The sequence below is a fragment of the Oratosquilla oratoria genome, chromosome 6, assembly GCF_046742065.1.
Source record: "Oratosquilla oratoria isolate Oo_2021 chromosome 6, ASM4674206v1, whole genome shotgun sequence".
NCBI classification, from domain to species: Eukaryota; Metazoa; Arthropoda; class Malacostraca; order Stomatopoda; family Squillidae; genus Oratosquilla; species Oratosquilla oratoria.
This window is the reverse complement of record NC_134782.1, coordinates 60,037,272-60,051,391: the sequence shown is the minus strand read 5'-3', so window position 1 is coordinate 60,051,391 and position 14,120 is coordinate 60,037,272. Positions and strand designations below refer to the sequence as shown.

At 38.0% G+C, this 14,120-nt stretch overlaps 1 protein-coding gene across 5 annotated transcripts in view; it reads left to right on the top strand.

The window, feature by feature from the left end:
* LOC143026507 (lysosomal cobalamin transporter ABCD4-like) overlaps positions 1-14,120 on the top strand; it is a 78,358-nt gene that overhangs the window by 53,692 nt on the left and 10,546 nt on the right. For 4 of the 5 annotated variants that reach the window (XM_076187032.1, XM_076187031.1, XM_076187029.1 and 1 more), the window contains 6 exons: positions 1,196-1,323; positions 4,606-4,745; positions 5,656-5,772; positions 7,561-7,686; positions 10,092-10,224; positions 11,480-11,614. In XM_076187032.1, the coding sequence (XP_076043147.1) occupies positions 1,196-1,323; positions 4,606-4,745; positions 5,656-5,772; positions 7,561-7,686; positions 10,092-10,224; positions 11,480-11,614 (779 nt within the window). The remainder of the gene's footprint in view (positions 1-1,195; positions 1,324-4,605; positions 4,746-5,655; positions 5,773-7,560; positions 7,687-10,091; positions 10,225-11,479; positions 11,615-14,120) is intronic. The other variant, XM_076187033.1, reaches the window with a different exon arrangement.

Here is a 14,120-nt window from a genome sequence, read left to right as displayed (position 1 = left end):
GATAATTAATTTTTTATTGATATATTGCGCCCATGGTCGAAACTAAAAATTTACCCAAATTTAGCTTTCTATATGGTATATATTATTGTTACCATTACCAAAACAATGCATGGATCTCACCATCACGAAAACAAACTGTTCAGTATTGCCAACTTGTTACTGTTACAGTGACACATGGTATAATCCTAAATATTTTAACTAAAATCCACCAAAATCGTTTTCCTTACTCTCGTCATCTTCACCACCAAACAACTCCTCCCACTCACTTCTGTGTAGAGTATCGTCATACGGATCAACTTCATCAGTCATAGGAACATCAACATCATCTTCCTCCTCCACATTATCATTAGCCGGATCATCCGCACAGTTGAGATTACAAGACTACTCTGAGACACTGTTGGTTAAAATTGTTTCTAACGAAACACGCCTAGCCAGTTTATTCCGTATACCGTACATTACTTGGTAATCTGTTCAAGTTTTTCACTCCACTGAAATGGCAACTTAAGTGAAACTTAGTAAATATTAAAATCAGTGAACTTGAAAAAAAAAAACATAAACCAAAATAAATCAGAATTAATGTAGTGAAAAAACAATAATAATCAATTGCTATACCAGGCAAGCCATGCCACTTCAAAGCATTAAGACAGTGGAATGCTCACAGCACCAAAACAAAAACAAGCCACTCGACCTGTACATGAGGTATATGAAAAATTCCAGATTTTTTGGCCAAAAATGGGGGGTCGACCTATACACGAGATCGACCTATAGACGAGTATATACGGTAATAAACACAGAAAACACGGTCAAACCAGTTCACAGAATCTGGGGGTAATTCATTTACAACAACAAAAAATATATATGATCAAGACATCAACACCAGCATCCTTGTATACCCACTCGCGCCTGAAGACTCCTACATAGGCGTAATTGTACTGAAGTAGTTAAGGCAACAATCAATTGAGATACAATTTTACCAATCAAATAGTATCTTTGTTGCGAATAGATATTTTGTACAGATGTTTTACTATATTTGATGTTTTTTTAGGATTTCATAAGTGAAATGAATCACTGTATCTGAGTTTTAATCTCTTGGTTATTACCATTTATTTATGTATTTATTATTGTTATTTTATTTTATTTATTTATTTTTTTATTTTTTTCTGTCTTATTTATTTTTTTTGCATCTGTCTTACAGAACAGTATTTGATGTATCACGTGGGCCTTATTTCCAGTAGATTTTACAAGGTATTTGGAGATAGGGACTGGAATGCTTTCATCACAACTACCCTTGAAAGCTTGGGCTTCGTTTGTGCAATGTCACTGGTGAGCCTAAGCAAATTATTTGTCTTTATCAACTGGAAAACTAGAGTGAATGTATTTTATTGCAGCTGATGTATTCAGTGAAGGATAAAAGTTGTTACCTTACTGTGGAAAGCAGATGTGGATGGAGTGAAGTTTAGGGGATGACCAAGGATGAGATAGATGGATGGGGTGAAAGGGGCTTTGAGTAAAAGGGGAATATCTATTGATCAGGGATGGGAGAAGAGAGGGCAATTGGAGTAAGTGTAGAATAGCTGTGTATGGATGATGAATTTGACACAGCCCAAGGGGATTTCACCCCATCTTCTCTGTTTTCTGCTTGAGGGGATGAAGGGGAGGGTTGCTGTGCAAATGAAGTGAACTTGCTGTGGATGTACTGTGTCTTGCTGCATTGCTTCTGACCCAGGCAGTGGGTAGGAGACAGGAATGACCCTTCATCCACAAGGAGCTAAGCTGAGAGAGAGGAAAGGGTGGTGGATGGGAGTGGAATGGGTGGGAATGGATGTATGCCTTGACTGGCCACCTCCCTTATAAGGGAGAAGAAGGTCTTGGTATATAGATAGATAGCTGACTATGTTTACCTAATTGTAATTTACAAGAAAGGAGCTTCACTCCAACTGTCATCCTAGTTTTGAATTTGCTTATTGTTTTAGCTTAAGCTCTATCAACTTCTAACCTGTTCAAGAGTTGATGCATCTGTGGGGAAAAAAGTTTTGACATCCTTTAGATATGTGATCTCTTTCACTTTGTTTACATAAACTTATGATTCTCTCTTGTCCCAAACCAGCAGATCTTCTCTGTTGGTTTTATCCACTCCCTTTAGTAACATGAATGTTTCTATCTAGACACCCTTTTCTCTTATCATCCATATTGGGTGTATTGACTGGATGATAACATGCAGCCAATACTATAAGGACTGTTTAAGGGTACTCCTATGGAACAGAGAAACACATTCATCTGTGCTAAAGTTTAAAGATCTCTACTCATAAAGAAATGATGATACGTTTGTACTACAGCTCTCCCTCCTTTATATTATTCCCTTGAACCCATCTTTACCTTATCTGTGACTCTTAACTCTTTTGGATTACCCTGTGGTGAGGGGAAAGCATTCTGCTACCATATTTCCCATGTTGGATATAAAAAGTAACTGAATGAAATGAGAGTGATGAGAATAGGGATCCTTCTAGGAAAAGTCAAGGCATAAGAGGGTGTGGGAGGAGGACTCCAGCCAGAATCCTTGAAATTGGATAATTAAATGTGGGTGGTTGTAGTAATGGGTTCACACCCCAAGAAATAGTTTAAATATCGGTTTTTGTAGCTATTGCCTATTTCCAACACTTTGTATTTTTGGGTGTTGAAATTAATTTTGCATTCTTGATTCCGTGTAAAAATAATGTTTAGATCTTTTTGCAATAGCCTACAGCCATCCTCATTTTTCACTCAATCTCATGATTTTTGCATCATCAGCAAACGTGTTAGCATGAAATTAATTTTGCATTCTTGATTCCATGTAAAAGTAATGTATAGATCTTTTTGTAATAGTTTACAGTCATCCTCATTTTACACTCAATCTCATGATTTTTGCATCATCAGCAAACATGTTAGCATAAGTTGTACATTCCATCATGTCGTTGACATAGACGAGAAACATTATTGGTTCAAACACTGAACCTTCTGGAACTACACTTGTTACTGCTCTCCATCTTGACATCTTTATCCTTTACTTCTCTCCTCATGTATCTTCCCCTCAAAAAACCTTTTATCCATTGTAATAGTTTGGCCCATAGTCCTCCAGTATACTCCAATTTCCACATAAGTCAACTGTGAGGTACTTTATCAAAAGCCTCCTGTAGGTATAGGTACACACAGTCCACCCACCTGCCTCCTTCTTGCAGCACATCAATCACTCTCAAGTAAAAGCGTAAAAGGTTATACATACATGATCTTCCAGATCTGAATCCACACCGACTGTCAAATGTTCATCTCTTCAGGATATTTGGTCCATCAATCTTTCACAAACCTTTCATATAATTTCACTATTGTGTTGGTCAATGATCCTGGCCTATAATTTAATGATGTCTCCTTATACCTTTGTAAATTGATACCACATAAGCCCTTTTCTAATCAAGAAGCAATATGCCTTCCTTTAAAGAACACAATAAAATTATGAATCATGTCCACCAGTTGTTCCCTACATTCTTTAAGTATCTAGTTGGAGATCCTGTTAGGTTCTGAAGCTTTAGTCACATCTATTGATCCCAAAAGATTGAGCATTTCTCTCATTTCTACATTTAGATCTTCCAAACCCGAATTCTTGCATCCCACACTTTCCTCCATAAAATAGCTCTCCTGTGTGAAGACAAATTGGAAAATTTCATTCATTATTACTGTCTGAGCTGTGGCCTCCTCAAAGACCTCACCACCTACTGTTAGCTTGGTGATAAATTCCTTGTGTCTCAATTTACCATTTATAAGCCCATAAAATAGTTTTGGTTCATCTTTGGAATTATCTACAAGACCGCTTTCAAAATTACTTTCTTCCTCCCTGTAGATTCTTGTATATTCATTCCTAACCTGTTTGTAAGCTTCTTTTGTTTTATTACTTCTTCTCTCTTCCCTCATATTCCCTGGCTTTTTTTTTTTTCAATCTTTCACCTTTTGTTGAATCTATCCTGCTTCTGATTCTTTCCTCTACTAATCTTTTGGCACATATTTGTTCACTCCCAAGTTGTAAATGTTGAGGAAGATTTCCCATTTCCTCATTATCCCCATGGTATTCATGAATTCTTGCTGTGTCTTGTTGCAATGCTTCTGACCCAGGGCAGTGGGTGGGGTAGAGAGATGACCCATCATCCATGAGGAGCTAAGATGAGAGGGAGGAAAGGGTGATGGATGGGAGTGGGTCCTTGTGTTTTAGCTTGGCTACCTCCCTTGTAAGGGAAGAAAAAGCCCTTGGTATATAGAAATAGATAATATTCATGAATTCCTCCCAGTCTGCTTCTTCAAAGAATTTCTTCAACCTTCCTAAAATTGCGTCCCTCTTTCCTCCATGATTCATTCCTTGGCTCATTTCTTCATCCTCCAGCTAAAATTCAATTGTTGCATGATCTTTTTCCTATGGAGCAAAGGTAGTTCAAGGATTGTGTGCATGTGTATGTGTATGGAGCAGTTGTACATTTGTTTAATTACAGTATGGTTTTCCTTTGAATGGATAAGGAGCATAGAACAATTTATTTCTCAGTTGTGCATTTGTTTGATTACTATAAGATCTCCTGTCTTTTACAGATGAAGAGTATAAAGCCATACATATCCAATGTTCTATATGTGGCTTGGAGACAGTTGTTAAATAGAGCAGTTCATAGGCTCTATTTCTCAGGCATCAACTACTATTCCCTCAATGTTTTGGATTGCAAGCTGGACAATCCGTGAGTAAATCAGCATTGGGATTGCTACTTTTGTAGTGTCTAGCATTGTATAGTCATTTGTGTTTTAGGATTGTTATATTGCCATTAACCCCTTCCATACGGTGCCGCACACGTAGGCGTCATGGGGAGCGAGTGTATTCGCGAGGCTGCCATATCGGCGTCTTGATTATATTTATTGTAGTCGCCCCTCCATAATGACATTCTTTCTAATTCTTTTGTAATCGCATTTTCTATGGTTATCAAAATTCACGGGTGAAGAGAGAACGATCGATATAAGCGGTGACTATATTTTATGATGCGAGTATTATTACGACACGTCGTACGGCTGGCATTGGCTGCTGCCACCGAGATCCAAGTCCATGACGCCTACGTGTGCGGCACCGTATGGAAGGGGTTAAAGTACTTAAGGCTCTTTTCATATTGTACATTCAACACCAAAATTGTTAAGTGGTTGTCTGTTGACATCTAGGGTGAGGCTTCCACTCCATTATTTTTTTAGCCATTGCACTTCTGATTCTCAGCAATAAATATTTTCTGTCCCTGCAGTCACAGTGCATTGGTCAAAGGTGCTTTGGCCATAGTTATGCACCTCCTGACATATGCTTTTCACCTCCCTCCCTCTCTCCCTCCCTTTTTTCTTTATCCACTTAACTTTCATTCCCCATTTCTCTTCCACCAGATAATGATCTGACATCCCAGTGCTCCCTTCTCAGAACACATTCATATACATAAGTTTTCCTGTCCTCCTTTTGGGTACCACTACATAATCTGTGAATATCCTCTTGATTACCCATCCATCAACCATAGAACAGAATGAAATACCCTGGGAGTAACCAGAATAAAAGGTATGAAGGAGATTGAAAGTATATTACATGCTTTATTTTACAAATGGCTCTTTCCTTGTGAACAGCGATCAGCGGATGACACAGGATATTGATAAGCTGTGCAAGTCACTAGGTACCATCACTGCAACAGTTATCATCTCTCCATTCCAGATTGGCTACTATGCCTACCAAGCCTACGCCGGGTGAGTACATGTGAAATATATCATGGGAGAAAAATAGATGAAAAACTGTAATTTAGGATGTGTTGTAATATATCTCCCTAAGTGAGTGTTACAGTAATGTACCATTTTACTCCTCCCTTTTATTTAATTCATAATGTAATAGTCACCTCTTGATGTACAACAATATTCAAGTAATCTGGAAAAAGAACCCATATAATATGTATAGTAGAACCAAACAAACCACCAGAAAAAAACCAGCATCGTACAGACCAATCACATCACTACATACCATATCCAAGCTGATGGAAAAACTAATAGCAGAAAGAAAGAACTAGTCTACCAACCTCATCAAACCAGCATCAGTCACTCCAACACATTTCTCATAGACATCGCCCAACAAATGCTGGAGGGATTGAGCAAGAAAGCACTAACAGAAGGAATTGTCATTTTAGCAGTAGACATAGGCATTTAACAAAGTTCTTAGACACATAGAAAAAAAAGATCATTGAGACAAACATCCACAAAGACAAGAAATATCTGACAACCTCCTTAACTGGCAGACAATGCAGAATAACTCTTAACAAATGTAACCAAATGATTGTACAGTGGAGTCTCCTAAGGAATAATACTCTCATCTGTATTATTCAACCTTTTCATAAGTGATCCCCCAACACCAGATCCAGGACACAAAACCAAAGTACAGGTGACTAAACAACAATAACAGTATCATCTGCAAAGTAGCTGCAGAGGTAACATAAGCATGCTTAGACAAACTAGAGCAATGGTTTAGGAATAATACATTGGAGGCTTCCCCTGACCCCAGAAATTGTCAAGGAAATATTCACTAGTGAAGTTGAATGTCCAAACCTTTCCATTGGAAAAGAAACCTCAAATGATGTGCCACACTTTTGATACTCCTATGAGCCAGCTCACATGTCAAAGATCTAACAATGAAAATCAACTCTAAGCTCTTGAATACAAGTCAAATTCTTGTGTGCAACATCAGATACCTGATATACAATGATGCATCACAATACCCATGTTATAAAGTATAAAGTCACAAACATATTACTCTTTATCTCTCACTCTGAATATTAATAACCACAGAAGACGAGATCAAGCCAATTCACAGAATACAGGGGACACTCGGCTACAACTACAAAATGAATATAATCAAGATGCTGATGCCAGGATCCTTGTATACCCACTCATGCCTCATGATGCCTATGTGTCATCATATGGAAGAGGCTAACTTGAACTGTATTTCTTACAGTCAGTAACTGTTCTCTCCATACCACCATCAGCTGGAGACACAGAAACACCTTCACACTGATATAATACAGAGAACAGTCCCAAGTTTTTCCCTGAGATCACTGGGAGATTCTAAGGACTGTTTCCAACTGCTATGGGGCTCTAGGTTATCCATTGTGAAACTCGAAGTAGCAGTTAATTGATTCAATTCTTGATGACCATACTTGACTATGGTTCCACAGCATGGTTAAAAAAAGTCAGGAAAACGAATGTAGATATTATACACATTCATAAACAGAATAATACCAGAACCACCCTAGTTAAACTCTTATACACAGAAGCAGAAATCCTCCCCATAGAACATTGCATGAAAATGATAGGTACACAGTCTTGTGCAAGTACCTGTCATTTGTCCTTTGTGTATGAAATATTAGTCAAAACAACAACTTCTTCTTCTTTAAGAACTATCAACTAAATTAAAATTATTGAATATGATAATTCTTTCACCAGATAGAAGTGAAAGTGATGCATTTCATTTTGATTTCTTGAATATTCCAGAACTGGATGGATTGGCCCAACAGCTATAGTACTTTTCTTTTTCGTGGGAACTAGCATTAACAAGTTTGTTATGTCACCAATTGTCAAATATGTAATGCAGCAAGAGGAACGTGAGGGTGATTTCAGGTAATGCTTTTTTTTTTTTAATAATTAAGATCTATCTATCCACATATCAAGGGATTCACCCCCCCCCCCCATAAGGATGGTAGCCAAGTCAAAAGGCAAGCACCCACTCCCACCCATTTCACTCCCATCCACCACCCTCTCATCTTAGCTCCTTATAGATGATGGGTCATCCCTGTATCCTGCCCACTGCCCTGGGTCAGAAGCAATGCAGCAAGACGCACTTCCACAGCAAAGCCACTTCACTTAATTGCCCCCTCCCCCCACTAGCACTATCTCCTCATGCAGAAAAAGAGAAGATGGGGAGAAATTCCTTCAGGCTGTGTCAAAATATCATTCATGCATAAACAGTCCCAATCCTTCCCCCATCACCTGCCTTGTCCCTTCTTTTCATCACAGTAGTATCTATGCACAGCCTTTAAATCTTAAAAATTAAGATAAAGATATATATAAAAAAAAATTGCCCTTGACAAAAGTGTTGGCCAAGTCCAAGCATATTTCCACCCTTCACTCATCACACACCCATCCAAAACCCATTGGTTGCCTCTCATGGATGGAGGATCATCGCTGATTCCCACTTACAGGGGCCTTTATCTTATTGAAGGTCACACCTTAGAGAAACTGTAATACAGTAGAACCACATTTATCTGGCATGCGGTCAACAGCATCTTTCAATGACCAGCACGCAATGTAAAGGAAAAGTGTACATTCCATAAGTTGAATCTTCCATGTTAAATTACGAGTTATAATGATTACAAGGATAAAACATGGCAACAGGAAACCTTTCTGTCCATAACATCGTAAAATGCAAAAAGTAAATATGTAAATCTATTCTATCTACCATGGGCATTTTCCCCCATATACGGGAGGTATTCATACATATACCAAAGGCTTTTTCCCCCTACACAAGGGGTAGCCAAAAAAGAAAAAGGCATAGAATACACTCTCACCCATTCCATTTCCTATATATTCCACTCCCCTCCACCCTCCTCCCTCCCTCTTATCTTGGCTAGTCAAAATATATAAATGTACAATTCAGTACATCATTTTGCCTAGATGCTTATCAAAGTTGATTTTAAAACTTTGAACTGAATGACATTCTGGTTTATTCCACTAGCAGATTGGTTCTATCAAGTTAAAGTTACATCTTGACAATCTAGTGAAGTGATGACAGATTAGTGCTCTATTGAATTGAGTGGTGATAGCTGTGCTTTTGTAATCAAAGGATACTTAAACCAAGATATTTTCCCATTCTCCATTTTGATAAAAGTTTTTCCAAATTACTTGTAGTTCTGGAGAATGGTTGTATATGGATGATGTTCTGATGCATGAGGTGGTAGTATGTGTGAGCAAAATTTGACGCAGCCCGAAGGGATTTCTCCCCGTCTTCTCCTTTTATGCATGGGGGGACGGAGAGGGGGGGGTCGCCAATTTAATGAAGTGGCCTTGCTGTGGATGTGCTGTGTCTTGCGACACTGCTTCTGACCCAGGGCAGTGGACAAGGTGCAGGGATGACCCGTCATCCAGGAGGTGCTAAGATAAGAGGGAGGGTGGAGGGGTGTGGAATGTATTCAGGGATGGAATGGGTGGGAATGATTTTATGCCTTTTCCTTTTTGGCTACCTGCCTTGTAAGGGGGAAAAAGCCTTGGTATATGTATGTACTTGTAGTTCTACTTGGGATTATTTTTATTTATATGCTTACATTCAAAGCATCCAGCTCTAAGACTGCACCAGCACAGAATAGGTCTGGCCACAAAAATAAATTGCCTCAGATGCAAATGTCACACAGAAAACAAATTGAACAGTGAAACAGTTAATGCCAGAACTATACACGAATTCGAAAGCAAACTGGATGCAGAGAGATACAAAAAACGGGTCAAAACGAGCATAGCTCTACTCCCGTAAAATACAACTAGGTAAATACCTTCTCTTACCTTGCCCAACACCATTTCTTACCAGATGACTTGACCGACTTGAAGGCCAGTCTGGTGGCTGTAGCTGGTTACTTGGGAGCCATGGGTTTCCAGCAAGGGACATGGGGCAATGGGATGTTTGATTCCATAATTTTTTACTTAAACATTTAACCAAAAGTGTCTCACAAGTGAGATAGGAAAACCTGGACCAAAAATGTGGGTGTCTCACTGGTGAAACAGTAATTATTTTTTTTTTATCTGCATGCCATAAATACTTGATCACAAATGTTTCTAAACTTCACCAGATGTCTGCTTGTCATTGTTATTATGGTAGTTAAGAAATTTATGAAAATAAATCTTTCCCTAATTGGCAAAACAAGATCACATACTATAGGAGGTTTACTTGGTATTAAACTGCATTATAAAGTATTATTTGACGAGATGAATTTTTAGTTGTGTGATTAAAACCTGCTTATAAACTATTACCATTGCAGATTCAAGCATATGCAAGTTCGTGTTCATTCTGAGTCTGTAGCCTTTCATGAATCAGGTGCTGTGGAACTCTGTAAAACAAATTCAGCCCTTGATCTTTTAGTTCGTGCCCTGCACCAGTTGTATTTGAGACAGGTAAGAGTAGCCGATGCTGTATTATTTTATCATGTATACCAAAAGGTCCCATCCCTTATAAGAGGGTGGCTGAGCCTTACACACACACACACACACACATGCACCCAAAGAAACCATGAAAAAGACACCATAGGAAAATGTAAAGATCAATCCAAACTATTGTATAGATAAGTGAATGGTAAACTTAAAAATAAACAGGAAATTGTGAAACTACACCAAAGTAATACAGAATACACAGAAGATCTAGAAATGGCCGAAGTCATAAACAATCACTTCAAGTCTGTTTTCACTAGAGAAAAAAGTACAGCTTTGGGACGAAGGAAGTGAAGTACGATCTCCACCATGAGGGAAGTAATAATAACACAAAAAGAAATAATGGATCAGTTAACGAACCTTGACTTTAGGAAATAGCACTGCCTGGACGGAATTGCAAATTGGATACTAAAAGAATGCAAAGAAGAACTAATGGACAAAATATACAACATTATAAGTTGCTCATTCAAAGAAGGAAAAATACCAAAATACTGAAAAAATGTCCAAAAGAAGTAAATAAAGTTGGTTCTGAAAAGAACCTAGGAGTAATGATCACCAAAGTCATGTTCCCAGACAAGCAGATAAACTAAATACTGTAGTTGGAGAAACCTACAATTTACTAAGATCAATAAAGGTGGTTTTTAATTACTTGGATGAAGTAATGGTAAAAAAAAAGTACTAGTCAGACTGATAAGACCAAGATTGGAGTACACTGCGACACTATGGTCACCCAGTACAAAAAAGAATAAACAAAATACTGTAGTTGGAGAAACCTACAATTTACTAAGATCAATAAAGGTGGTTTTTAATTACTTGGATGAAGTAATGGTAAAAAAAAAGTACTAGTCAGACTGATAAGACCAAGATTGGAGTACACTGCGACACTATGGTCACCCAGTAAAAAAAAGAATATAAGGAAAATAGAAAAAATCCAAAGAGCAACGACAAAGAATGGATGAAAGACTTCCTGACTGGGAAAAAAATTAGGGTAATAATTAGAGACAAATACTCGAATTTGGAAGAATTAATAAGTGGTGTCCCGCAAGGTTCGGTACTGGCTCTAATCATGTTTGCCATATATATATAAATGGCATGGATGAAGGAGTAGTGTTATATGAATTTCTTTGCAGATGATGCAAATATATATATATATTTTTCCCCTCTTACCCTTAAGCTTATTTTTTTCTATAAGGTTTTAATATGTTGCATCTCTAATTTTCAGATTGGTTTGAACATTGCTCAGAATTTGTTTGACTATACTGGATCCATTTTATCTTATTTGGCCATTGCTGTGCCTATCTTCACTGGTGTATATAATGACGTTGCTGATAGTGATTTAGCTTCACTCGTAAGCAAGGTAAGGAAATACTATAATATAAACTTCAAGATGAATGTATACAGATTTTTTGATGGTCCATGTACTGAATATATAGCAAATAGGAATTTTGTTTCATCAATGTTCTTCATTGGATTGTCTGTAGTCTGCCTGTTCATTATGGTTTTTATGTTTATCATCTTTTTATATACACAAGCATATGTGGGAAAGGGTAGTAAAGGGGTGGGTGGTTGAAAGGACATTAATGTACTATTCAGTGGTACCATAAAGGAGGATTGGAAGAGTTCTGTACAGTCATATTTTCAAGTGATTATCAGATCATTTTTTGGCAGAAGGGAAATTGAGAGAAGGAGGAGAAAAAGGGAGAGAAGTAGACAAGTGATGAGAATAAACAAGTTAAACGAGAAGTATAAAGAGAAAGAATCCTAGGAGAAACTGAGAGAAGTGTGGGAGATGGTGAAGGGTAAAGAAGAAACAAGTGTAGAATCGGTCAATCTCTTGCCCCAAGTCTTTCGTGTAGGAGACCCATGGCTCCCAAGGAAACAGCTGCATTGCTGGAGCTGGTTGTGGTTGCCTTACAGTGCTAGAAGCAGGGGGATGGTTGCAGGTCAAGTGGACTATCGGTGTCCTTTACTCAACCTGGAACCTATACAGTAAGTCCTTGTTATACGGTACATATTCGTTCTTGAAAACCTTACTGCAAATTGAAATTATCGTATACCAAACCCATTATAACATGTAATAATAGGATATGGCAGATGTACCTTCTCTCTGCTCTTTCCTCTTCAAAATATCTATTGGATACTGTATCTGTGAATTTTTCTTACCGTAAATAGAATCGAGGGTAGTAGTTACCAAATACTGTAACTGTGAATTTACCGGATAAAGAATTACCATATAAGGAGGACTTGCTATACCAGTAGTCAAGCCTACACTACCCCAAACACACGCACACACATTCTCTCTCTACCAGTAGGTGCAACCATGAGGAACCAGTGCAGGAATAGAATAAAAATGGCAATGTTTCAAAGAAGTGATGAAATGTGCAAAGATGTATGTGGAATTGGGAGTATGGGAGGGAATAGGAGAGGCAGTGAATGGTGGTATGTAGAAATAAAGGTGGTGATGGAAGAAAAGTGTGTGAGGATTGGTTGCAAGGGAAATGTGTGAGAGGGGGTGGGTGGGGGATGGGGTGGTGAGGGACTATATGTGAATATTTTGACACAGCCCAAAGGGATTTCTCCCCGTCTTCTCTTTTCTGCATGAGGGGATGGAGAGGAGGGGTTGCCAATTAAATGAAGTAGCCTTGCTGTGGATGTGCTGTGTCTTGCTTAGGAGTGTGCCGATTCCATTTTTTTGCCGATGCCGATGCCAGTTCCTATTTACCATTGATTGCTGATGCTGATACCAATGCCAATTCCTATTCATTCCTAGTTGCTGATACTGATGCCAATTCCACTTTATATAATTATGGTATATCAGTTTCAATATAAAGTAATTGAACTATGATTTTTACTTGCTAATCTCTGTAGCTTTATACGAGGTCTGTCAGAAAAATATCCGAATATATATATATATATATATGTATATTTTTTTTAAATCAAGTGCACTTGCATGAGCCAACCTTTAACCTTCATGCGCATCCATGAATTTTTTCCTGCCTGTCAATAGTGTCAGTTGCTGGCAAGCAACATTTGCATGAGGTAATGTGTAGTGCTCTCGGCAATTTTTCATTGCAAGGAAAATGACTGAGATTTGGTTTCCAGGTCCTACCTGCACACCCAGGACTCGTCACCAGTGATTATGGTATTCATGAAGTTGGGGTCACTGTTTGTGGAGTTCAGCATGTCCTGTGAGATTTCAACACTAAGTTGCTTTTGCTTCGCCATCAGCAGATTTGGCATGAATTTCGCCGCCACTCTCTTCATGGCCAAATGTTCACCTTCATTAATACCATCATCACTGGGGACAAGTCCTGGGCGTACGTGTACAACCCGGAAACCAAATCCCAGTTGTCATTTTCCTTGCAATGAAAAATTGCCGAGAGCACTACACATTACCTCATGCAAATGCTGCTTGCCAGCAACTGACACTATTGACAGGCAGGAAAAAATTCACACATGTGCACAAAGGTCCAAGGTCGGCTCATGCAAGCATGCTTGATTCAAATCCATCAGGTTTAAAATTTTTTTTTTTTATTAAAGTCAGATACTTTTCTAACAGACCTTGTACATGCAGATTGGGCTACTTTTTGTCTATTCTATTATGTATCTACTTTTTATTACGTACTTGTTTCCATAAAAAATTCTTGCTTACAAATATTTTTAAGCCAGCATCACTAGTGATAATTAATTAGTGGTTTTATTCTATAAGCCAGTAGTACATAATCATTAAAATAATACGTAAATACATAAAACAAAAAATTGAAATAATACTTTTTTTATGTTGTTGATGAACAACAGCTAATCAGACAAAACAAACCTTGATATAAACTTTAAAAATGCTAATAAAATACATGTAATACTAT